The sequence below is a fragment of the Nesoenas mayeri genome, assembly GCF_963082525.1.
Source record: "Nesoenas mayeri genome assembly, chromosome: 27".
Lineage (NCBI taxonomy): Eukaryota > Metazoa > Chordata > Aves > Columbiformes > Columbidae > Nesoenas > Nesoenas mayeri.
The window spans coordinates 1443293-1469069 of NC_137555.1; the positions used below are offsets into that span (position 1 = coordinate 1443293).

The 25777-nt window shown below is 63.2% G+C and overlaps 2 protein-coding genes across 2 annotated transcripts; one reads left to right on the top strand and one right to left on the bottom strand.

Annotated features, from left to right (window-relative positions):
* Positions 1-1125: 1125 nt before the first annotated feature.
* Positions 1126-20686, top strand: BMP1 (bone morphogenetic protein 1; the record flags this gene model as incomplete). The annotated part of the gene is made up of 20 exons (XM_080360251.1): positions 1126-1799; positions 9774-9887; positions 9975-10131; positions 10219-10332; positions 10780-10958; positions 11042-11147; positions 11484-11608; positions 13271-13386; positions 13617-13719; positions 14167-14283; positions 14361-14506; positions 14843-15038; positions 15108-15233; positions 15329-15489; positions 15612-15792; positions 19362-19487; positions 19564-19691; positions 19777-19990; positions 20077-20327; positions 20552-20686. The coding sequence occupies exons 1-20, from the start codon at positions 1637-1639 to the stop codon at positions 20684-20686; spliced, it is 2958 nt and encodes a 985-aa protein (XP_080216377.1). The 5' UTR covers positions 1126-1636.
* Positions 20687-22242: 1556 nt separating this feature from the next.
* PHYHIP (phytanoyl-CoA 2-hydroxylase interacting protein) lies at positions 22243-24296 on the bottom strand (the record flags this gene model as incomplete). The annotated part of the gene is made up of 4 exons (XM_080360136.1): positions 22243-22777; positions 22900-23017; positions 23228-23402; positions 24132-24296. 4 exons carry the CDS (start codon positions 24294-24296, stop codon positions 22243-22245), a joined length of 993 nt encoding a protein of 330 aa, XP_080216262.1.
* Between the last annotated feature and the right edge of the window lie 1481 nt (positions 24297-25777).

Here is a 25777-nt window from a genome sequence, read left to right on the forward strand (position 1 = left end):
AGGCAGCGGTTGAATGCAGTAGCACCAAGCACTTAAAAAATCAAAATAATAACATTAATGCAAGTTGTGAGAATATTATAAGACAATGGGGGTGTGTTTGGGAGCAGCGAGAGTGGGCAGGGGGACCCCGCTCAGCCCCCCCGTCCCACCTGCTGGGATGTGCGGGAGGGATATGCCAAGGGGACAAGGGACATGCCAAGGGGACAAGGGACAGGAAAGGGTGCAAGGCAGAAGGGCAAAGTTAGGCTGAACTTGGAGCTCTATCTAGTGGCGAGAGGGCGGCTGGACCCCATTTCCCTCCCGGGGCTTGGGGGGGATGCAGCACCCCGACCCCCTGCAGCAGCCCCCCAGGGTGGGCATCTGGGAGGTGGTAGATGGCAGTGAGTGGGGTGACATCCCCGGAGCTGTGACAGCAGGTGTCACTTGGAGACCTCAGGCACACGTGTGCACACGTGTGAACACACTCTTGCACATGTGTGCACACACACGCTTGCACACGCAGCCACGTGGCCCAACCAGGGCTGGCAGCTGCCTCTTCCCTACCTGACTGCCTGGGCACCCTGGGGTGCTCATGCTAATCCTAGGGTGCTCACCCTAATCCTGGGGTGCTCATCCCATTCCAGGACCGGGAGATACGGGGTGCAGCACTGGGAGATTCGGGGTGGGGATGTGGGGTGCAAGAGTGGGACACTGGGGTGTGGGAGGGTGTGTAGGACTGGGGGATGTGGGCTGTGGGGTGCAGGGCTGGGACCACAGGGTGCAGGAGTGGCGTTTGTGGGGTGCAGGGCTGGGGTGCTCAGGAGGGCGTGCAGGACTGAGGTTGAGGGGTACGGGATGGGCAGGATTAATCCTGGGGTATACTGGACGGGGATGGAGGGACAGGATTGGTACTGGGGGATAATGGAGGGGATGGGGGGCAGGACTGGTACTGGGGGATTCTGGACGGGGATGGAGGGGCAGGATTGTTACTGAGGGGTAATGGAGGGGATGGGGGGACAGGTTTGGTACTGGGGGGTAATGGACAGGGATGGAGGGCAGGACTGGTACTGGGGGATTCTGGACAAGGTTAATGAGGCAGGATTGGTACCGGGGGGTAATGGACAGGGATGGGGGGCAGGACTGGTACTGGGGGATTCTGGACGGGGATAATGGGGCCGGATTGGTACTGGGAGGTACCAGGTGGGGATGAGGGGTGCAGAATTGGCACCGGGGGACACTGGGCAGGCATAAGGGAGCCTGTATTGGTACTGGAGGGTACGGGACAGGACTAGAGGGTGCAGCCCGGGACGAGGAGGGTACGCCCGGGAGCAGGAGCGGGCCCGGGGGCTGCGGGGGGGCAGGGTCCTCGGTAAAGACTCAGCCACGCCGCCGCCCCCCCCCGGCGCTGGCCCCGCTCCCAGCCCTGAGCCCGGGGCTGCAGGGGCCGAGCTCCGCGCCTGAACCCGCCCCCGCCAGATCTCATTTCCCTAAAAAAAAAAAAAAAAAGGAAAAAAAAAAGGAAAAAAAAAAAAGAAAAAAAAAGAGAGAGAGAGTGAGGGGAAAAAAAAAAAAAAAAAAGAGCGAAGAAGGGAAGGAAAGAAGGGAAAAAAAAAAAGAGCCGCCGGCCCTCCCCTGCCCGCCCGCTGCCCGCGGAGCCATGGCCGGGCTGCGGAGCTGCGGGCTGCTCTGCCTGCTGCCCTGCCTGCTGCCCTGCCTGCTCCTGCCCCGGGCCCTGCGCCTCCCCGACTACTCCGACGTGCTGGAGGAGGAGGAGGAGGAGGACGCGGAGCCCCTGGACTACAAGGACCCCTGCAAAGCCGGTAGGAGCCGGGGGGATGCGGAGCCCCGGGGAGCGGGGGGAACGGCCGGGCCGGGCGGGCAAACAAAGGGGAGCGCGGTGGGGGGGTGTGCGTGAGTGTGTGAGTGAGTGTGAGTGAGCGAGTGTGAGCAAGTGAGTGTGAGCAACTTGCGCTTAGCGAGGGTGAGTTTGCCCCGCACAACTCCACACTTCGGGGCTTTTGCAAGGGGGAAACTTGGCTCCCGCGCCGGTCCCGGCGCTCCCCGCTGCCGGGTTTATTTTGGGGGGGAAAGGGGGGACACATACACACACACACACACACACACACACACAGAGCGTCCGGCCCCGCTCGGGGATGCATCTGGTTGTACTTAGGGTGGGGAGCAGCTCTGGGGGTGCTGGCCCAGCGCCCCGCTTTCTGTCCCCAGCTTTGCCCGCACCGGCAGCTGTCAAAGGCGGTGGGCAGCCCCCACCCCAGCCCACCCCCCAGCCGGACCAAGGCTCTGTGCCCCCTCCCCGGCTTTCTCCTTCTCTCCCAAAGCGCCGACAGGGAAAGCTCTTTGCCCCCCTCCCTGGGGCTGCAGCGTCCCGGGACAGCCGGCCAGGCTTTGCCATGGGCTTCACCATGGGCTGGGGTCTCTCTGTGCTGAGTCGGGGGGTTGCTGAGCTGTCCTGGAGATTTTGGGAGAGCTGGGAGCCAGCTGGGCGCTGCGGGGGGGCTGTCTCCTTGTCCCAAAGCGAAACAAAGGGGACAGAAGGATTTTGGGGGAGGGGGGAAACTGAGGCACAGGAGGGACACCCATGGCTGAGCGCGGAGGGCTTGGGTCTGGTGGGTGCTGGCTGGAGGATCACGTTTCTCTTTAATGGCGTTGTCTGCACTGGAAGGCGTCTGTTGATATAACTCTGTCTACATGAGGGCTTTTTTCTGGCCAAAAATCCTTCCCTTCCTGCCCTCCCGGGCTGAAACAGCTAGGCTTGCAAAACTGTCCGGGCAGAGCCGGCTGGAGCCTCCGCTCCACTCCCGCTCCATCCAGCCGCGTGGGAGAGACGAACCCAACTAATTAGTGGTGGCTTTGCCAACCGTCCCCCCTCCTCACCCTGTTCCCACACATCCCGAGACCCCCGGTGGGTCCCGGGGCTGGCGAGGCGGTAGTTTCCCCCCCATTCCCCGCCTGCCTTTACAAGATCCTTATGTGACTAATGCAATTACGGCAGCTCTTCCCCAGGAGGCTGGGGTGGGGGGGATCAGGCCCTGCCACGCACCCCGGTTGGGGTCTATAGGACCGGGATGCTGAGATCCAGCAGTGTGGGCTGCTCGGTGTCCGCACCCCCCGTGCCATCCCCCTGAGCCACACCGTGGCTTGCTTTTGTTTTGGGGTGGCGAGCCCCCCCCTGCCTTGCCCCGGAAACAGCTGAGTGCCGAGGCCTCGCTGCCAGCGCGGCCACGGGGAGGGAAAACGCCGGGAATTTGGGTTCTGCCGCACAACTCATGCCAGAGGTATCCTGAGGCCGCCTGCCCGCTCAGGACGGTTGCCCGCGGCCACCCTGGTGATGCCACCACCCATTGGTGCCAACGGGCCATCCCCGTCTCGGCAGAGCCACCCGTGCCGCCGCGTCTCTTCCAGGGATGCCAAAAAAACGAGATCTCTGGGAGATCCGGCCCTTGGACCAGCCTCCCGAGGGAGGAATTCGCCGTGGCCCCGGTTTCCCTTTACCCGGTCAGCAGGATATCCCGGTGCCCGGCGGCGAGCAGGGCACCGCCGGCGCGGATCCCGGTCGTGTTGCCATCCGCAAAAGGGCATCTGAGCAGCTCGGATGGGGCTCGTGGTGTTTGCAGAGCTTACTTAGTGCTTCTAAGCAAACATCTCCGGCCCCAGCGTTTGCTCTTGGAGCTGGGGGGTTGCTGAGCAATTCGGCTGCGGGAGCTGGGACCCATGGGTGCAGCAAACTTTGCTCCCCACGTGCAGCTTTTGGGGGTGCCTGGCTTAAGCGTGGGGCTGTCTGTCACCCTTGGGTTTGCTGTCACCCTGCTGCGCACACTCGTGGGGAGGGCGATATGGGGGTGCGCAGCTCTACAGAGGGAATCTGTGCTATCTGTGGGGGCTCAGCATCTATCCATGGGGTGATGGCAGAGCCGTGGGGCACATCGCATGCATGGATGGGGCTGGGGGGCCTGAACCCCCCTCCCTGGGCATACGAGCTTCGCAGCCGTGCTGGAGCTCTGGCTCCGGCTGCCTGGGTTTCACCTAGATTACACTTTCCAGGCGTAGTCAAGCGGAGGCTACTGGTTGCAGTCACACTTGTCAGGCTGCCCAAAAATATTTTCCAGCCGTTATATGTCACTTATTCATGCAAGGCAAAAAAAAATGCACCCGCCGAGCCGGGGCCGGCGGGAGGCCTGCGGTTCAGGGCTCGGGACAGCGCAGGAACCTTGGAAATCCCAGCCCGATCCCGGGATCTGCTTTATCTTTGTGTAATCACCCGTTCGGCGCGGCGGCGTGCTCCGGCGGGGCCGGGGGTGCCATGGCGGGGTCGGGGGGCTCGCTCGCCCGCCCGCCGTCGCTGCCCTCCCCTCCCGGCTCCTGGGAAACCCTTCGGCGGCTGATTCACGCCGGCGGGTCGCGGCGAGGGGGGTGACGGCGTTTCCTGAGGCTTTATCCGGAGCTGGGAAACACATGGGATGGAGCGGCCTTGGGGAGCCGCGGCTGGACCCAGAGAGAACAAAGCAGCCGGGAGGGATGCAGGGAAAGGAGAGAGGATGGCCCGCGGGTGGTTTTCCCCAAACTTTTCGTTTTGGCTGTGCCGTGAAGGGTGTTTTCTGGGCAAGAACGTGCCGTTCTGGTCACCCGCAGGCTTGCTGGAGGTCTCTGGCATGGTGGCAGGGAAGGAAAGCTGTATCCTGCTGCATCCCGCTGCATTCTGCTGCACCCCCTACATCCTATTGCATCCCGCTGCATCCCATTGCATCCTATTGCATCCCACTGCGTCCCATTACACTCCCTGCATCCTGTTGCATCCCACTGCATCCTATTGCATCCCACTGCATCCTGTTGCATCCCACTGCACCCCTTGCATCCCAATCCATCCTCCTGGATCTCCCTGCATCCTCCTGAGCTGCAGAGACCGAGTGTCCCGTGTTGTCCCACCTGTCCGGGGGCACTTTGCATGGCAAACCCCCACTCCGAACACATGCAAAAGGCAATGAGAAAAATCCCCCCCATCTCTCAAGCTGCAGGAGGGTTTATGCAGCCCAGCCAGGGAGCTGCAAGTAAACTTTGGAAGGAGTTAATCCGTGCCTGGGGAGGGCTGGTGGGGAGAGGATTGAGCAATAAAAGCATGGCGGGGGGGGGAATGTTTGCAGCCAGAGCTCTGGGGCAGATACACAAAGGTCTGGGAGCCCTTGGGAGCGGGTGATCCTTGGCAGAGCCGGCACCGAGCGTCAGGGACGGGCACAGTGACGCTGCCAGGGTCCCATCCTGCTGTGACACCCTATGTGCGCTGAGCCGGGTGTCGGGCAGCGTCCCCATCCCCAACGGGCTCCGGCCCCCACTGGGCTCCCCTCCCCGCAGGGGAACTTAACAACAAACCCCCTGGTCCCCTTGGCAGAGCCGTTTGCAAATATTTTCCTCTCCAGCCGCTCTCCCTTTCAGCAGCGACCGGTGCCACTGGCCCGGGCTGTGTTTTCCTGCATTGAGGAGGCAGGGAGAGCCCCGTTATCCCCACACAGCCCCCCAGCTCTGCCCCCGCTCCTTCCTGGGGGCTCTGACATGCCTGAGCTTTGGCATCCCCCGCACCGAGCCCTGGAGGAGGCTTTCTCCTCCGTTTGCTGTCACGGAAGAGGAGCAGAAGGAAAAATCCTCCCCTGGAGTGATCAAACCATCCCTCCTCATCCCTCGATCTGCTCCCGGACGTTAATTAGCTGGAAGCCGTTTGCTGCCAGGGGATGTGTTTATTAGAGGCCGGGCTCCACGGGGCTTATTTCACGCTACGCTGCAGCGTCGCCCGGCAAAGGGCTCGTACCCCGATTCCCAGGGCTGGGGAGGGGAATTGGATGCCCAGGGAAGCGGAGACGGGTGATGCTTCTGAGCGGGGTGTCACGGAGGGGTGCACAGGTGGGACAGGAGGGGAACTGGGGACAGGGATCGTCACTGTGCCTTAGACATTATACTTTAGCATCTCTGCCTGTATTGTGCTTTCTGCCTGCACCCAGGGCAGGGATGTGGGCAGGAGGGTGCGCGGTGCTGGTGCAGCCTCAGGTCTTGCAAAAGCACCAGCTGGGATAAGGAAATAGCGGGGGGGGGACAGTGTCTCTGTGCCATGAGTGGCTCTTTGGGGGCTTTTCCCTTGGTGCTGACCGGCTCCATCCCTCCGTGCCTCAGTTTCCCCCCACGGCTGCAGCGGGGCTGTGATCTGACCTGGCTCCCAGCCTGGCCGCCGAGGTTTGAATTCCTGCTTTGTGCCTGCTGCGCCGCTCGGAAGGTGCTCTGGGAAAGCAAATATTCCTCGCCCCGGCGTTTACAGCCTGGCTGCTCCCTCGCACGCCGAGGGGCACCGGGAGAGGGGCTGCGCCGCTGCCGGGGGGAGGACGGGGTCCAGCTCAACTCCTCTGTGTCCTGCATCTTGTCCCTGGGGTCTCTGCGGGGACCTCAGCAGGAGGTGGCAGTGGGTGGCTGCCCCCCATCCCGACAGCCCCGGGATGCTCTGCATCCTTCCACCGTTGCCGAACAGACCCCCGAGGCCATGGGGACCCCCCAGCCCATCCGAGCGGGGTCCCCGCTCCTCTCGCCGCGGCCCCGGTGTGTTTTGCTTCGCCGCGGGCGCAGCTGGGCTGGCGTGCGGGGGCGAGGGGCGGTGCGAGGAGCATTCCTCACATATTTACCGGCTTCTGCCGAGCCTGTGGGGTGCTGCCCCGGTGACTCGGTGGCTTTACGACCCGGCAGCTCAGCTCTGAGGCTGGGATGCACCTATTAAACCGCTCTCCTCCATCCTATGTCCCTGGTTGGGGCAGAGCAGTTTGGTCCCAGCTCCCTCGCGTGCTCCAAACCCTCCCCTTGCACCGGGACCGATGCTCGTGGCTCCACATCACACGAGGACTCGCAGCAGCTGGGCCAGAGCTGCTAAGCTGGTGAGGAAAGGCTGAGCTGAGCCTTTGCTCCAGGGCAGGGGATGCTGCTGGTCCTGCTGGAGCCACCGGAGCCCGTCCTGCCTGGTGTCGCTTCAACAACCAGCAGGAACCACGCGGGGACGAGGGTCCTTCCCATCCGGCACCGCACACAGAGGCTCCTTCGCCCCAGACTGACCTGGAACACGATCTTGCCCTGTTTATCTGCCGCCCTCCCCTGCCAAGGCTTCCCCGCCGCTCTGTTTGCTTTTCCCTGCTCACCAGAACATCGTGTTCGCGCCCCGGCCTCTTCCCGTGGGTTATCTTTTCTATTTTGTTCTTCTACATGGTTCACAACCTTGGTGGAGTCCAAGGTTGGGTTCATCCCAAAATCCCGGTGAGGCAGGAGAGGTCAGACCCATGGGTACCCCCCTCCCCTGGGTGATGGTGTAAAGGATGCTGAGCAGCTCCTGCATCCCTGGCGAGGGGGCCGGAGGGACCCCGCAGAGACAATGACCAAACCGCGACATGCCTGTAGCATCAGGACAGAGTTCCGCAGGGGTTGGCCCGGCTCCGAATGTAAAACCTTGTTTGTCTAAAGCTTCGGCCCCGGGGGTTACGTCACCTTTCCAAGAACCCGAAAGAAAACACAGCACACAAACGTCAAACAACAGCAGAGGGCTGAGTTATCTCCTGGCTGCGGGGCGAGGAAGAGCTCGGTGGGCAGGTCCTGAACAGCCCGTTGTTTTTTGGGTGCTGGGAGGGGTGGTCCCGTCCCCGTTCCTCTCTGCCCGATGGGGATGACGATGGGGTCATCGTGTCCCCGTGGCCAGTGCCTGTCCTTGAAACCAGTGTCCTGCTGGCACCGCGTCCTCCCCGCTGGCACCACCGTAGCTCAGACTTTGTCCCCATTGCCACCACAGCCAGTGCCCTTCCGCTTGCAGGGTGTCCCCTCTGCCTTGGAGGGAGGATGCTGGCTTGGTGTGGCACAAACTGGGGAGGGGCAAATGACACCAGCGTGGCAGTGGCTCCCGTGGAGCCCCTTGGGGAGGTTCACTATGTTTTGGTGAGCGGAGACCCCCCAAAAACCCCTCCATGTGTCACCATGATGCACGGGGAGGGAGCAGGAGGTGGACACAACCAGAGCCTAAAACAACGTGGAAGTTTCCCAACCTAACTCTTCAGGCTCGTCCCCAACGTGTCCTTATGGGCTTGGCTGCCGGGACACCCCCTCACCGCCACCCCACGGCTTCCCGTCCCCTCGGGGAGCAGCAAAACCACCTTCCCCCCCCAGGACGGGGATTTTTGGGGGAGCCTCGCTGCCTCGCACCGCCCGGGCCAGCAGCCCCACGTCCCCGCGCTGGCCTGCCCGGCTCTCTCACGTATCCCAAATCCCTCACATATGGTTTCTATATCACTTGGCTCCGCCGGCGCTTGCTGGGCTGTAAGCGAGCTTAACTTTCCCTTGTCTTTCCATGCAGCTCTTGGCACGGGATGCTCGTCCTCGCTCCCTGGTCCTCCCCCGCGCTGCCCGTTCGGACACGTCTCTCCCGGCCCCGGGTGGGTGTGGGGACGCCGGGGACGGCTCCTGCCTCTGCTCTGCCCTCAAATTGCAGCCTGGCCGTGCCAGCGGCGCGGCATTGCCAGGGGAGGTGCCGGCCCCGGCTTGTTTGCTCTTCCCTTGGCTTTACCGCGAGGTTTGCTCCCCACCCTGGGGCTTCCTTCGCTGGGGTGCTGGGGACAGGCATAAAATGTGGCTCTTCCACCCCAAAATGTGGCTCTTGCAGCAGCAGAGCGGGGTTTGGGCTCAGTGCCACGGGGTCTGGTGGAGTTGGTGTTCGTCTCGCCCCGCGCCGGTTGTTTTGGACCTGCCAGCGTTATCCTCGTTGTCCCGCCTTGCTTTCGTAATTAGTGTCTCTTTTGGGACCCGCTTGCTAATTGCTCAAAGCACAGACTTGGCGCCGCTCCCCCGAGCTTCTCCGGACACCCCACTCCCCACCACTGGGGCGGGCGAGCTCTGGGCATGCCGGGGGTCTCCCCTTCACCCCAGGTACCCCCAAACGTGGGGACAGACCCCACTCCGCCCCACACCAGCCACATCCAGAGGCGCTGGCACGGCGGCCGGCCTGACCTCAGCTCAGCCCTCGCGCCCGAACCGCCGCATTTCCGCACAGAAATGGGTCCCCGGGGGCTCGGCGACGGCCAAGTGCCGAAGCCGGGAGCCGCGTCTCGCAGCGCTATAGGAGGAGGAAGGGCTGCGCAGGGTTATGTCCTCCGGCTCGGTGATGCCGAAGCATCTCTGCACCCCCAAACGCCACGGGAGCTGTTGGGGGGGCTCCCGGCCCTGGCAGACGGACGGACAGACGGACGCCCCTCGGCCAGCTCGGTTCCCGCGGGCGCAGCGGGAGCTTCCCGGGACATATGGCAGCGCTCGGCGGTGGCAGATGACTCGGAGGTCATCGGAGCATCCTGGGGCTGTTGGAGCTCGCACGGGGCTCGGGGGGCAGGAAGGGGGTCCCCGAGCTCAGCGTGGGGGTTTTTGCAAAGTGAAAAGAAGGGGAAAACAAAAAAAAGGAGGCAGTTTTGCAACACAAATAATAACACTAAAAGCTGATGGAGCGGGTTTTATGCGAACCAGATGTTGGCGCGGGGCTGGCTCCAGCTGCCGGGAGAGCCGGCACGGCGGGCTGGGGAGCAGGGGGGGCACCGCGCTCGCTCTTCTTCCCAGCCCCCAGATGCAGGAAAGGAGGAGGAAGAAGGGCTTGACTTCATCTTCATGGCTATGCCAGGTCTGGAGGAGCTGAGGAGAGGCTGGTGATGGAGACCCCAGCCCCAGTGGGCTTTGGGGTCCCCTGGAAGAGTGAGGGGGGCTCAAAACTCCTTCCTCCCCCACAGCTGCCTTCCTGGGGGACATCGCCTTGGATGAGGAGGACCTGCAGCTCTTCCAGGTGGAGCGGGTGGTGGACCTGGCCCATCACACCGTCACCCGCCTGCCCACCAACTCCTCAGGTACCGCCATCATCCCATCCCCTCCCCACCACCTCCATTTTGGGGGTGGGGGGGGCTGCCCAAAGTCACCCCCCCACCTCCCCGCAGGCAGCAATGCCACCCACCCCAACCCGCGCCCCGGCCACCAACCGCGCGGCCGCCGGCGGCAACGGGGACGGAGCCGCCGCGCCGCCACGTCCCGGCCGGAGAGAGTGTGGCCGGATGGCGTCATCCCCTACGTGATCAGCGGCAACTTCAGCGGTGAGTGCCGGGGGGGTGTCGCTCCGTCCCCGGCGTGCCTCAGTTTCCCCGGCGCCGGGCTGACGGTCCCCGCCGCCCCTCCCGCAGGCAGCCAGCGAGCCATCTTCCGGCAGGCGATGCGGCACTGGGAGAAGTACACCTGCGTCACCTTCCTGGAGCGCAACGACGAGGACAGCTACATCGTCTTCACCTACCGACCCTGCGGGTACGTGCTGGTACCCAGGACCACCCCATCCCTTGGCTTTTGCGCTGCAAACGGGGAGCGTGGCGGTTCATCCATTAGGATGCTTGGCTGATGTGTTTTGGCACCGCAGTGGGGACGAACCGCCCGGCTCGGGTTGCTCGATGTCACGAAGGGCTGGGAGGTGACAGGGACACATCCTGGGGTCGGGTCCCCGCGGGCGGTTGGACACGGGAGGTGTTGTTGCTGAGGTCGGTGGCGCGGCACCAGCCTGGGCTTACGGCGGGACCGACGCCAAAGGAAACAGGGGTTTGGAAGAGCTCGGCGTCTTCACACGCCGGGACACGGCCCCGGCCAAGCAGATGCTGAGGAGGAGGTTTTCCCCCAGAACGGGCTGTCCGCGGTGGCAAGGGGGTGACTGTGTCCCCCAGAGAGCCGGAGCTCACCCAGTGCCACCCGCCTTCCCCCCAGGTGCTGTTCCTACGTGGGCCGCCGAGGCGGGGGACCCCAGGCCATCTCCATCGGCAAAAACTGTGACAAATTTGGCATCGTGGTGCACGAGCTGGGCCACGTCATCGGGTTTTGGCACGAGCACACGCGCCCCGACCGTGATGACCATGTCTCCATCATCCGGGAGAACATCCAGCCAGGTAGGGACCAGCCTCCCTCCTCCTCCTCATCCTCATCCTCCCTGCCATGGGGTTCCCCGGGTGATGTCCCCATCCCTCCGCAGGGCAGGAGTACAACTTCTTGAAGATGGAGCCGGAGGAGGTGGAGTCGCTGGGCGAGACGTACGATTTTGACAGCATCATGCACTACGCCAGGAACACCTTCTCCAGGTACAGGGTGGCTCCCCCCATGTCCCCGTCCCCCCCGCAGCTCTGGGGACAGTGACACAAGGCTCCCAGCACCAGGGGACGGTGGTACTTCAGCATGGGGTTCATGCACTTGGAGCAAGGCTCCTATCTGCAGCAGAGCAGGATGAAGCCCCACGGCATCGCTTGCCAGGGCAGGGATGCTGCTGTCCCTGCTGTCACCTCTGTCGGGGACACATCCCCGCTGACTCACCAGCCCGCAGGCTTTAATTAGCCGGGCTGTTTTTAGCATCCTCCTCCCGCTGGCGCTGGCGGGGAGCAGCCCCTGCGCTTTCCAGCCTCTGCCCGCTCTCGCCCCAGGGGCATCTTCCTCGACACCATCCTGCCCAAGTACGACGTGAACGGCGTCCGTCCCGCCATCGGCCAGAGGACACGGCTGAGCAAAGGGGACATCGCCCAGGCCCGCAAGCTCTACCGCTGCCCAGGTGAGTGGCACTGCTGGGGGGCTGGTCGAATGGGGGGAGCGTGGATGGGGATGTGTCTGCGGGGAAATGGCTCTGCTTTCACCCCAAAACCTGGCAAAGGAAGGATAACCCTGTTTCTGGTGGAAGAATGCTCTTTGGGGTACTCCTTGCCATTGGACGCCCCCACAAGGACCACGCACATTGCCTTTCTCCATCCACGGAGCTTTTCTGGGGTGTTTGTGAGCAGAAGCGAAATACAAGGCATTGGTGAGCTGCAGACAATGCCCGTGGGAGCAAGAGCATGCTCAGCCACCCTCTCCTCCCAGTTGTCCAAGGAAAGAGTATCCCCCAAAGATCATCCCCCAAAGAGCATCCCCCAAAAGAAAGAGCATCCCCCAAAGAGCATCCCCAAAAGAGCATCCTCCAAAGGAGCATCCTCCAAAGAGCATCCCCCGAAAGAGCATCCCCCGAAAGATCATCCCCCGAAAGAGCATCCTCCAAAGAGCATCTTCCAAAGAGCATCTTCCAAAGAGCATCCTCCAAAGAGTATCTTCCAAAGAGCATCTTCCAAAGAGCATCCTCCAAAGAGTATCCTCCAAAGAGCATCTTCCAAAGAGCATCCTCCAAAGAGTATCTTCCAAAGAGCATCTTCCAAAGAGCATCCTCCAAAGAGTATCCTCCAAAGAGCATCTTCCAAAGAGCATCCTCCAAAGAGTATCCTCCAAAGAGCATCTTCCAAAGAGCATCCTCGAAGGGCAGAGCATCCTCCAAGAGCATCCTCCAACCCACCCCAACAGCAAGAGGGTTTTGGATGAGGCACGGGGCCGGTGCAGAGCCAGGGATGCTCAGCACAACCAGTACATGGATCAGCACCTCGAATGGCTCCGAGGACCGCGGCCCATGAGGGGTGACATCGCTCTGAGTGCTGGGGACGCTGGCACGAGTCCCCCCACAGCTGCAGGCACGTGCTCCGGGACTGCGCTGGCAACATCTGCAAGGAGTTTGGCTCCCACACGCTCCTACTTAATTCCAGCAACTAATTAGCAGCCTGGAAGAGGGACGCCTTTGTGAGGGGCCCCGGCAGCCAGCCGTGCCGCTTTCGGGGGCTGCCAGAGCGAGCAGGAAATGTCATTAGTTAGAGGAGGGGAAAAAAAGCCCAAAAAGAAATCCCCCCCCCCTAAAAACCAAGTCCTTCTGCAGCCTGGCTTTCCCTTCCCTTTGTTTCCACTGTAAAGAGGGGAAAAAAGGCAACGAGCCCAGGTTTCAAGCCGCCTTTTTTGAACGTTTCACCTTTCATCTCGCGCCCCCCCCGGGTGGGAGGTGGGGGGGCGGCCGCCTTGGCCCCGCGACAGCCGGAGCCGAGCGCCGTGCGCCGTGGCCGCGGCATCATGTGGCTTCCAGATGGTGACGCTGGGTCGGATCCAGCCGCGGAAACCTGCCCGTACCGGGGCTATGATCTCAGGGGGTCCTCCCCACAGGGTTTGGTGCTTGCGAGGGGGTGCTGGGGGGCCAGGAGCATCCCCAGGTGCAGTTTGGGGCTTTTAGGAGTTATTTTCTGCAGGGATGTCCTTAGGGTGGTAAAGGGATACAAGGAAGGGTGGGAGCAGCGAATGCTCCGAACCCAATGCCACCCGTAGCGGGGGCTTGCTGGGGGTCTGACCCCCACTTTTTCCCCCTCGGCAGCCTGTGGGGAGACGCTCCAGGACAGCCAGGGCAACTTCTCCTCCCCCGAATTCCCCAACGGCTACTCTGCCCACATGCACTGCGTCTGGAGGATCTCCGTCACCCCCGGAGAGAAGGTACCGCCCACCGACGCTGCGCACAGGGCCCCCACCTCCTCCCAACCTCCTCTTCCTCTTCACCCCATCTTTTAACACCCCTTTTTTGGGGTTCCTCTAACCCCAGCATCCCCGGGGTTGGGGATGCTGCCAGACATCACCATGGGTCCGGGTACCACCCAACAGAGAGACCCCGCAGGGTGCCATGGGGGGCTCACCCCACACTTTTCTCCCCCTCTCCCCGGTTTTAGATCATCCTGAACTTCACCACCCTGGACCTCTACCGAAGCCGGCTGTGCTGGTACGACTACGTGGAGGTGAGAGACGGGTTCTGGAGAAAGGCCACGCTGCGAGGTAACCAAACCGGGAGCTCTCAGCCTGCCCGGCGGCGCTGCCCGCACCTCCTGCCCAACGGGGGGATGCTCGGGGTGCAGGCAGCGGGGCAGGGGCTCCCCTCTGCCTGTATCCCTGCCTGTGATGTGCCAAAGCTTTGGGGAGGGGAGGAACCACCCCCGGAAGGGTTATTGGGGTGTACGGGGCTCCCAGTTTGCTGGGACACACCAGTGAAACTGATCCCGGGGATGTGCCACTATCTTGGTCCCATGGCCATGAACTGGGTGTTCCCCAAATCCCAGCTGACTCCCGCGCTCTGAAACAACCATTTTCTATAAAATGGATGGAAAATCGCTTTCCCTTTAGAATGCCGGTGGGGAGGGGGTGTGCTGGGGGGGCGCTGGGAGGCGGTGGTGAGGAAGAGGAGGGTGCCCGGCCAGCGGCAGCCCAGCAAACCTTCATCCCCAGGCAGGTTCTGCGGGAACAAGCTGCCCGAGCCCATCATCTCCACCGACAGCCGCCTCTGGGTTGAATTTCGCAGCAGCAGCAACTGGGTGGGCAAGGGCTTCTTCGCCGTCTACGAAGGTAGGGGAGGGCTGGGGGGGGACACGGGGCCGGCAGTGGGGCCGGGGGGGGCTCAGGCGGCTTCTCCTCCCTCCCAGCCATCTGCGGGGGGGATGTGAAGAAGGACAACGGGCACATCCAGTCCCCCAATTACCCCGACGACTACCGGCCCAGCAAGGTGTGCATCTGGAAAATCACCGTCTCCGAGGGTTTCCACGTGGGCTTGACCTTCCAGTCCTTTGAGGTGGGTGAGCGTCCCCCCCCTGCCTTGCCGTGCCCCCCAATTTCCCTGGGAAACCTCCCCACAGCCTCTCCCCAACCCTGGGCTGGACTAGATGATCTCCAGAGGTCACTCGCAACCCCCTCCTGTGATTCTGTGACCCTATACACTGCATGGGATGCGCTTGGGGTTGTCACTGCCTGCATCTGCCTGCACTGCCTCCGTGCCTCAGTTTCCCCATGCAGCAGGCTGGCTCTTTTCACTGATGGGTGACATAAGGGCATAAGGAAAGGGGCAGGCAGGGTTTGGGGATGCTGGGGACAAAGCGGCGTGTCCCCCCGCTGATTTACACCCCCCTAGATCGAGCGGCACGACAGCTGCGCTTACGACTACCTGGAGATCCGGGACGGCAGCAGCGAGTCCAGCAGCCTCATCGGGCGCTACTGCGGCTACGACAAACCTGACGACATCAAGAGCACCTCCAACAAGCTCTGGATGAAATTCGTCTCGGACGGCTCCATCAACAAGGCGGGTTTCGCCGTCAACTTCTTCAAAGGTAGGAGGTGTTCCATTGTGGGGGTACAGGGGGTCCGGCAGCCCCGCTCAGCCCGTTGTCCCTTCCCAGAGGTGGACGAGTGTTCCCGTCCCAATAACGGTGGCTGCGAGCAGCGTTGCATCAACACCCTGGGCAGCTACAAATGCGCCTGCGACCCCGGCTACGAGCTGGCGTCCGACAAACGCCGCTGCGAGGGTGAGCCCCCCCCGTTTTGCCACCCCCCCACACACCCCACGCAGCATCCCGCATCCCGGGGACGTGATGGGCACTGGGTACCTGCCGCCCTGCAGCCGCCTGCGGAGGGTTCCTCACCAAGCTCAACGGCTCCATCACCAGCCCGGGGTGGCCCAAGGAGTACCCCCCCAACAAAAACTGCATCTGGCAGCTGGTGGCCCCCACCCAGTACCGCATCTCCCTGCAGTTCGACTTCTTCGAGACCGAGGGCAATGATGTGAGTCCATCCAGAGCAGCCCCTCTCCATCCCGCAACCCCCCGCGATGCCACCAGGGTATTGCGGGGGTGGCACAGCCCTGTGTCCCCCCCTAATCTCTTTGCTCCCCCCACACACCCCAGGTCTGCAAATACGACTTTGTGGAGGTGCGCAGCGGGCTGACGGCCGACTCCAAGCTGCACGGCAAGTTCTGCGGCGCCGAGAAGCCGGACGTCATCACCTCCCAGTACAACAACATGAGGATCGAGTTTAAATCCGACAACACCGTCTCCAAAAAGGGGTTTAAAGCCCATTTCTTCTCAGGTAGAGCTGCCCGACCCCAGCATGGGCACCCCTTGCCAACCCCCCCAAACCGCCGCTAACGCCTGCCCTTGCCCGCGCCGGGGGTGCAGCCCCCCCATCCCACCCAGCGGCAGGGGCATCCTTGGGGTCTGACCCCCTCCAGCCTCCAGCAGCCCCCCTAGCAGCACATTTTGCTGCTTCTCAAGGCTTTTTCCCCTATTTTGGGGGGCAATTTGGTCCTACCTCATACACTGGGGGGTCCTCAAACAGTGGTTGGGTGCTGGGCTCCGGCTGCACCCGCAAAAGCGGGGGGACAAGGTGCTGGGGACTGGGATGTGCTCAGCCCTGGGGGGGTCTGGGCACTGCACCCCCGCGTTGGGCGCTGCCATGGGGGGACGGCGATGCCCCCGCTCTGCTGCTGCTGCCCCCGCTCCATCCCGCTGCGCTGCACGGCACCGGCTTCCCCGCATCCCGGGCAGGGGGGGACACCGGCATCCAGCCCCCACCGCGCCTCAGGTCTCCGGACTGGTCCCTCCTCCCAAAAACCTGCTTATCCCTGGTCCTCTCTCCTCTCCTGGGCCACCCCCCAGGAGACGGTGGCACTTTCGGATGGGGATGGGGACACGGAGCAAAACGCACAATTGGCCACGGCCAAGCGTCACCTGGGGCTGGTCCCCGGGCTGCTGTGACACCCTGGACATCAGCAAGTGGCCAACAGCACGTCCTGGCCAGGCTGGGCTGGACCGCACCGCCAGCACTTCATCCGTCCCACTGCTTTTTGGCCCCATCAGGATGTTTTTAAGTGGCAATGTGGCCGGAGCCACCGTCCCCAGGAGCCCTCGGGCTTCCCGGGGCGGCAGAGACCCACAGGCTGGGGGGAGAGTGTCTTTGCTTTATGTTATTTCAAATTAAAACCAAGGCAAGTAAGGTGGCCCAGCCATCGGGAGCCGGTGCCCTCCAGCAAAGCCAGACCTAGGAAAGCCCAGCGGGACCACGGGGCAGCCGGGTGAGTCGCCCCACTCCGGGCTCCTTCCTCTCCTGTCCCCTCTGCAGGGGGGTCCCTGCTGTTACCCCAAACCACCAAACCATCTCCCCCCACGCAGGTCTCGGGCTTTCCCGGCAGCAGGACTTGGCCACACCAGGGTCCCCCCCCGGGGTCGCTCCCCAGCCAGCCCTGAGCAAAGCATCAGTGCTGCTCATTTTTTAGCCGCGGGGGGGTCTCTGAGCTCCATCCCCGCATGGGCAGCCTGGCCCCCCAGGCACCCATTTCCCCCACACACACTGAAGATGTGGCCCCTTCCTCCTCCTCCTCCTCCTCGCGCGTAAGGATGCGTTGACACGGATTCCGCCACGGTGTTGGCACCCAGGTACGTGTGTGTCCCCCCCCGGCTCTTTGCCAAGCCCCCAGTGCACAAGGGGGGTCTGTAGCGGGGTGACGGGTGTTGTGGGGGGGTGAGCCAGCCCGGAGCCTTCCGGGATGCACGGCGGGATAACGGTGAGCGCACGGCACGCTGGTTAGAATAAAGGATTTGCTAAAGACACCGACCCGGTTGGGCTTCTTTCCTCTGCCAACTCTCTTCGCTCTTGTCTCGCCCCCCCAGGCTCCCTCCGTCCCCCTGGTGCTGGAGCTGCTCTGAGCCCCCCCCGGCCCATCCGAAGCCCCTTCCCATCCCCAAAACGAGCTTTTTCCGCCTCGCTTTCTCTCTCAGATCTAGGAGACGGCAGGTTGAGAGGTGGCCGTGGGGCTTGGGGCTGCTCCGAGGGGGCTGGGGGGCGGGAAATGGGCAGGACCCCCCCCCCTCACTGCTGCTAAGGGATGCTCTTCTCCAGCATCCCCCGTGCTGGGGACAGGCTTGGCATGGATAGGGATGCTCGGGTGGGTGGTACCCGCTTGCTGCTGGCTTCTCCCCCCCCAAAACCACCACACCATGGGGAGGGGGAGCAAGGAGGGGTGATGGGCTGTGGAGCATCCTGCCCTGACCCCAAAACAGGGGCTTTGGGGGGGCGTTGGCGAGCCCTGAGACACCAGCAATAGGGACCTGGGGCAGGTGGTGGGTGCTGGGAGGTAAGTACGGCCAGCCCGGGGGGGACACAGCTTGTTCTGGGTGACCCCAAACCCTTCTGCTGCCATTCCCATCCCAAAAGCCCCTCTAGGACCCACCCAAAGCGCATCCTCATCCTCCCGGAGCCAGCCACGCCACCTCCTCCTCCTCCTCTTCCTCCCCACGGAGCCCCGGCTGCACGAGGGGTTCGGGGGGTCCCCGCCTGCTCCCCCCGCTGCCGCTCTGCATGTCCCCCCGCCACCCCCACCGCCCCCCGCTCCCCCCATCGCTCCCCCCCTTTTCTCCTTTCTCTCTCTTTGCAGAGAAGAAGCAGCAGCTGCAGCCCCCGAAATCTCGCCCCCCCGGCCTGAAGTTCCGCCTGCAGAAGCGGCCGCGGGGCCCCTCCTGAGCCCCCCACCCGCTCCCCCCATCTCTCTCAGGAACGCCGCGGTCCCGGTGCCGCGCGGGACTGCGCCGGGGCCAAGCCGAGCCCAGCCAAGCCGAGCCCAGCCAAGCCGAGCCCAGCCGAGCCGTGGCGCCGGCCCCGGCAGCCCCTTGCTTGACAGAACTGGTTGTTGGCCTTATTTTTAATATTTTTAACTTTTTTTTAATTGGTTTTAAGCCCCGTCCCCGTTGTTTTTGTCATTGACCAGCTGACCTCGGTGCTTTTGGGTTTGTTTTTGTTTTTCCCCCGATTTTTACCGTGTCTGTGACATTTCCCTGTCGATGAGTAAAGAGGGACTCCCGCGTCCTGCTCTTTCTTGTGCATCTTTTGGTTGTCACTGTGTGTTCTTCTGCCTTCCCCGTCCGTACCGCCAGCAGGTAACAGTTGTCCCCATGGGTGACCCCGGGAGAGGAGGACCCATCCCACCCACCCACCCACCCGTAGGGGCTGCTCTGGTTTGGGCAAGGGACAGCGGAGCTGCTTGGTGATGGCCGGAGGCGCTTGCGTGGGGCTGGGGACCAGCAGGGCTGTGCTGTGCCGGATGCTGTGTCAGGATGCTGTGCTGGATTCTGTGCCAGGATGCTGTGCCGGATTCCGTGCTGAAATTCTGTGCTGGGATTCCGTGCCAGGATGCTGTGCTAGAATTCCAGGACGGGATTCTGTGCCGGGATACTGTGCTGGAATTCTGTGCCGGATTCGGTACCAGAACACCATGCTGGGATGCTGTGCTGGGATTCTGTGTCAGAACACCATGCTGGGATTCTATGCCAGAATTCTGTGCTGGGATTCTATGCCAGGATGCTGTGCTAGAATTCCAGGATGGGATTCTGTGCCGGGATGCTGTGCTGGAATTCTATGCCGGATTCTGTGCCGGAATACCATGCTTGGATGTTGTGCTGGGATTCTATGCTGGAATACCATGCTGGGATTCTATGCCAGAATTCTGTGCCGGGATGCCGTGCCGGGATTCTGTGCTGGGATTCTGTGCTGGAATTCCATGCCAGGATGCTGTGCCGGGATCCCATGCCAGGATGCTGTGCCGGGATGCCGGACACGGTGCTCTGTCCCCCCGGCTCAGCCGCGGTGCCTCTGCTCTCTCGCAGACAAGGACGAGTGCTCCAAGAACAACGGGGGCTGCCAGCACGAGTGCCTCAACTCCTTCGGCAGCTACGAGTGCCAGTGCCGCAGCGGCTTCGTGCTGCACGACAACAAGCACGACTGCAAGGAAGGTGGGTCCGCGCCCCGAATCCCCCCCCAACCCCAACAGAACCCCCCCACACCCATCACCCCCCGCTCTCCCCACAGCCGGCTGTGACCATAAGGTGACATCCATCTCGGGGACCATCACCAGCCCCAACTGGCCCGATAAATACCCCAGCAAGAAGGAGTGCACCTGGGCCATCAGCACCACGCCGGGACACCGCATCAAGCTGGTAGGGATGGGGAGGGGACCGAGGAGCGGGGGGACGGCACGGGGGTCCCCTCTGAGCGCCGGCGGTTCGGCCATCGCCTCCATAGACCTTCTCGGAGCTGGACGTGGAGGCGCAGCAGGAATGCGCCTACGACCACCTGGAGATCTACGACGGCAAAGACGCCAAAGCCCCCGCGCTCGGCCGCTTCTGTGGGGCCAAAGAGCCCGAGCCCCTCGTCTCCTCCACCAACAAGATGTTCCTCAAGTTCGTCTCCGATAACTCTGTCCAAAAAAAGGGCTTCGAGGCCACCCACGCCACAGGTACCACCGTGGGACTGGGGGAAACTGTGATGCGGGGTGACCATAGACCCTCCTAAACCCATCCCCTCTTGCTTTTTTCCCCCCAGTATGCGGGGGCCAGGTCCACGCCGAGGTGAAGACCAAGGATTTATACTCCCACGCCCAATTTGGGGATAACAACTACCCGGGGGGGTCGGACTGCGAGTGGGTGATCATGGCGGAGGAGGGTTATGGTGTGGAGCTCATCTTCCAGACCTTCGAGATCGAGGAGGAAGCCGATTGCGGCTACGACTACATGGAGCTGTTCGACGGCTACGACGGGACGGCCCCGCGGCTCGGGCGCTTCTGCGGCTCTGGGGTGAGCGGGGGGGCTGGGGGTGGGATAATGGGTCAAAAAATAAGGGGTGATGGGTGATGCTGAGCCAAGAGCGGTGCTGAGAAACCCCCGGCATTTTGGGGTTGGACGTGGGGGTGTGATGATTTTGCACCCTCCCCATCACAATCCCCCCCACCTCGAAAAATGCTCAGCATCCCAGGGATGCTCGTGGTCCTCAGCATCCCTCTCCCCCCCATCCCCGGCAGCCCCCGGAGGAGATTTACTCCGCCGGAGATTCGGTGATGATCCGCTTCCACTCGGACGACACCATCAACAAGAAGGGTTTCCACCTTCGCTACACCAGCACCAAGTTCCAGGACACGCTGCACACGAAGAAATAAGGGCCCTGGGGGGGGTCTCAATCCCCCTGCATGGGCAGGGGAGGAGGAGGAGGAGGAGGGCAGGGAGGAAGGCGGGGGGAGCTCTGCCCCGCACAGACTGCACAGAGGAGCACACAGCCAAACCTCAGCACTCAAGACACGTTCGCACGGGGGCACAAGGGCAGAGGGGGGGTCCCCTCTGCCCCCCCGGAGCTTGGGGGGGCACCGAGCAGGGTCCCCCCCAGCTGAGCCGACCGCAGCTCTCTGAATGTACAAACCAGTAACCGGGAAGAGCCCAACACACACAAGGTGCTGTCTCTGTCTTGTACCGAAGAAATCAATAAAATACCCTTGTACTTGGAGGGGGGGCAGCCACAGTTCTTTCCTTCCACCCCCCGGCAAGGGAAACAGCACCCAAAAATGAGGCTGGATGTGTGGGGAGCACCCCAGCACCCTGCACGCATCCCCAGCCCTGGGGCTCCCCAAGGAGCAATCAGCTAATTGCGATTTGCTGATGAGCATCTCCCAAAAGCAGGAGCCACAGTGGGTCCCTCCTGTGTGCTGTGGGGACCCCACAGCGCCCCTGGATGCTGATTTGGGCAGGTGGGTGCTCACCCCGCACCTTTGTTTTGCACCGTGGCGATGGTGGGAAGGTGCCCGTGGCTGTGCCCTCGGTGCCACAGCATCCCCCTATGACCCCCTATTCGCCCCTCAAGCCCTGTCCCCCCCTTTTCTCTGAGCCAGATTGGGGTCTGGAGCCACTTCCCCGGGTCCCAGCGGGGGACAGAGGATGGTGACACGGCCAGCGGTGACCGCACACAGTTTATTGATAACACCGGCAGCACAGCACAGGGATGCTCGGGGTTGTTCTACCGTTACAGCGTGCATGGGGTACACAGAGACGGGGAGCCAGGGGGGCCCATGCTGCCGATGGCTCATGCTGGGGGGGTGACGGAGGGGTAGCCCCCCCAAACCCCGGCTCCTCCGGCCGCCCTCGGGCTGCGGAGCCGGGGGTTCGGGCGGCACAGCGATGGCGAGAGCAGAGCGAACACGGCACAGCGCTGCACGACACTGGGGGGACACCGCGCTGTCCCCCACACCACTGCGGACACGGGCACCACGGCTGCAGCCCCAAAGCGGGGGGAGCCCTTCATGAGCATCCAAGGGAGTAGTTCCAAACCGGGGAGGGGCTCCAGCCTCCCCGTGAAGCCCTGGAGGTGTTTGGGGAGCTTGGCAGGGCCGGGGCTCCCCGGGAGCTGTGCCGTGGGGAGGGGATGCAAACCCTGGTGCAGGGGACTGGGGGGATGCAGGGGACATCGGGGAGGAAGAGGGTCCTGCAGGGGCTCAGGCCAGCGAGGATGATGCTGGTCAACCAGTCCAGGAGATGAAGGCTTCCTCCCTCCAGGCGCAGAGCGGTACCGGCTCTGCCTCCGCGCCGGGCGAGCATCCCACCGGCTCCGCAACGCCGCTATTTACACCGGCCGGGTCCCCCCGCACCCATCCAGGTCCTCAACCCAGCATCGTCCACGGGGGAAACCCGTCCCCCTGCCCGGCCCTGCCCGCGCCCCCTGCTCCCCTTAGCGCCCCACGCTGATGTTGCACGTCTTGCAGCTGGGGTCCTTTTTGGCGTTGGCGGTGGAGAGGCTCATCAGCTGGTGCCCGCTGATCTCCCCCAGCACCCCCAGGCTGAGGTCCACCGGCTCGGTGTATATGACCTCCAGGATGCTGTCCTGGGCATGGCGATATACCAGCTCGCCCTCCTCCACGCAGCACGTCAGGAACTTGTTGGAAGAAATGTCCAGCTGGGGCAAACGCTCCCGGCAGAATAGATCCCCCGAGGAACCCTTGGGCGCCAGGACCAGGACCACGTAGTGGTAAGCGGTGTACATGCAGTAGAAGTCCGCAAAGTAGAGGTTGGTGTTGGGGTTGAAGAGGCGCTGAGCCGGGATTTGGAACCGGTAGCGGCCGTAGGGCGAGTCCTGGGGGGGCTGCCCGGTGTTGAACTCGGTGTTGCAGCTGAAGAAGATGCCGTGGAGCATCCCGCTGGTGGGCGAGCCGTGGCTGCCGCTGTTGTCCTTCAGCGACGGCTTCATCACGTTCCCGCAGTGCATCCTGCGTGCGCGGGGCCGGGAGGAGGAGGAAGGACACATACACACACACACACACACACACACGGGGTCAGGGGATGCGGTCCCGGTAAGGATTGAGGGGTGGGAGATTGGGGATGAGGGTACCTGACGTGCTGGAAATATTCCTTGTGCTGGTTGCGGTAGAAGACGGAGAAACGCAACATGCGGCCGGCAATGAGCTCGGCTTTCTCCTGCAGCTGGGCCAGGTGCTCCTTGGCATAATCTGAGGACAAGGACAAGGACATCAGGGCGTCTCCATCCCTCCCCGCCACCCCCCGTCGGCCCATCCCTCCCCACACCTCCCACCTCCCACTCATCAGCTGCCGCTCCAACCCGCCCGGCTTGTGCAAGCTCCCGCCATCGCCCCCGGTTCTCCCGGTTCCCCGTCCCAGTAGCACCAGTTCGGCCGCCCCCTCCCCGCTACCGTGCTCACCCCCGGTACAAAACTCCACCGTCTCGCTCCAGCCGGACACCAGGTACTCGCCGTCACTTTGCTTGACGGCTGTTTGCACCGCCACGCTGTACTCGGTGCGGGGGCTCAGGAACCAGTGGCCCCGCACTGTCATGGGCAACGGCACTGCCTTGGCTACAAGTTTGGTGGGGACATCCTGTGTGACAAGGGGTGAGGGTCAGGCAGGGTGGCATCCCCCCCGCCAACCACTGCATCCCTCCCCGGGGGATGCTGCCGGGTACCACACGCTGCAAAATACCCGCGTTGGTGCTTCTGCCGGCGTTTGCCTGGCACCAAAACACCCCCAAAGCCACGTGCTGACCCCCTCACTGCCCCATCACTCCCAGACACAAATAGCTCCCAGCAAAGCTGTTACTGGGATGGGGGGCGCAGGGTCCCCTCCCAGGGGGTCTTAGGGACCCCCCGCTCACGGTGGCATCTCGCGGTGTCAATAGGCCACCGAGCAGCACCGCAGTGCAGAGCCGTTTCTGTGGCAACGGCGGATGCTGAAGCCGGGAGATACACGGGAAAAAGCATAAAAAAATCCCACCCCCCCTTATTATTGGGGAGGAGGAAAGGAAAAAAAAAACTGTTAAACATTAAATAGCATCACCCTGGCAACCGCGCTGCTAAAAACGTCCTGAATTAGTGACTCGCGTCCAAGGGGAGGGGGAGCGCGAGCGGTTTGCAGCTTCGCTTCCCCGCGGGGGCTTGGGGAGGTCAGTGACACCCCGGTCCGCATCCCGGTCCCCTCCACAGCCACGTCCCATGGGGGAATTTGGCCTCAAATCAGCATTGGAATGGGCTGTAATCCCGTTTTCCCCCCAAAATCCCTTCTCCTCTCCCTGGGAAGGGGGGTCCCGCATCTCCCCCCTCCCCGGCTCACCCGGTGCTTGAACTTGTTGGAGTTCTTGTTCTCCTTCTTGTTGAGGTCGATGAAGTAGTGGGTGACCCTCTCCAGGTCTCCTTTCTCCATAGCCCAAGAGATGCGGAATGAATCGCAGGTGATGTTGTTGATCTCGATATTTTTCGGGGTCGAAAGCAGCTCCATGGCCGGAGGGGCTGATCTCCTGCGGGCAAAGGGTGGCAGGACCGGGGGGTCTTTGAGGGTGGTTTTCGAGGATGCTGAGCTTGGCTTTAGGGGTGCCGAGTGGGTGTTTTGGGGGTGCTGAGCGTGGCGGGGGTGCCCGCTGCCCACGGAGGCAGCTGCCAAGCGGGCGGCCGCCCGCGCCCGAGCCCCCGTGGCAGGAGCAGATGGCACCGGGGTGGAAAAGCAGCCGGTAGCCAGGAATAGGCAGAGATGGGCAGGAGCAGGCAGCGGGGAGCCGGCAGCGAACAAGCCCGGCCGGGGAAAAGCTGCTGCGCTGGGGCCCCCGAGGTGCCGCGGGGCCCCGGCCGGTTGCCAGCGGGTGTTTCGGGGTTTGCTCAATACCGGGTGGGGAAAGAAAAACAAGGGGAGCGGAGGGAGTGCTGGGAGAGGGGAGGGTTGCACACGGGCGGTTGGCACCCGAAAAGCTGGATCCGCCTTCGCCCTGGCCCGCCGCCGCTCCGTGCCTCAGTTTCCCCCCGCGGCCGGGGCTGCGCTCGCCTCCTTGCGCCGTGGGGAGCCGCTCTGCGTGGTGGGGGCTTTGCGTGGGGGGCGCGGGGGACACTGGTCGGCACCCACGGGGACACCCACCCGTGGGCGCGCACCCCCCGTGTGCGCAAAGCGGGGGGTGCAGGCGCAGCGCAGCGCTTGCCCCCGCAGCCCTGCGGCGAGCCGCGCAGCCCCCCCCCTAGCCACCAAACCCCCTCCATCTCGGTGTCATCCCCCGTCACCCCCAGGCAGCGCAGAAGGTCACCAATTTGGGGACAGCGTCCCCGCGCCCGGCGGAGGCGGTTTTTTTTTGGGGGGGGGGCGGTTATCCTGCATCGGGGGCTTTGCAGGCGGATCGTGACACCCCGTGTCACCGCGTCCCCAAGCGGCGCTGAGCCGGTGCTCCCCCCGCGAAGGTAACACGATGTCCGTGGGGTTCTTACCTGGCCGTGGCGGGGGGGGGGCGGCAGGGCAGGGACCGGCAGGGCAGGCGGCCCCGAGGGGGACAGAGGATGCCGGTGGGATCGCGGTACCCGGTGATGCCGGTGCCTGCGGCTGCTGCGACCGGGATCCTCCCAGCCAGCTCGGGAACAGCGAAAACACCCTCCAGAGGAGGGGAAAAAATGAGGAAAAGGGAAAAAAAAAAGGGAAAAATATATATATCTGAGCAGCCAGGGGAGGGGGGGGGGAAAGCCTTATTCTGCCAATCGGGTGATGGGTTCTGTGCGGCGTCAGGTGATGCAGGCAGCGCGGCTCCTGCCTGCGAGGCGGGTGGGCGGCTGGGGGTGCAGCTCGTGGGTACTCGAACCCCCAAATTGGGGTGCACTGGTTGCTGGGGGCGGGATGCTGGACACCCACGCGGGACCTCCGTGGGAAACGTGGGGGCAAAGCCCGTGTTGTTTTGCTTCTGGTGACACACTTTTGGAGAGCAAGGGGTTTTTTTGGGGATGGGAGGA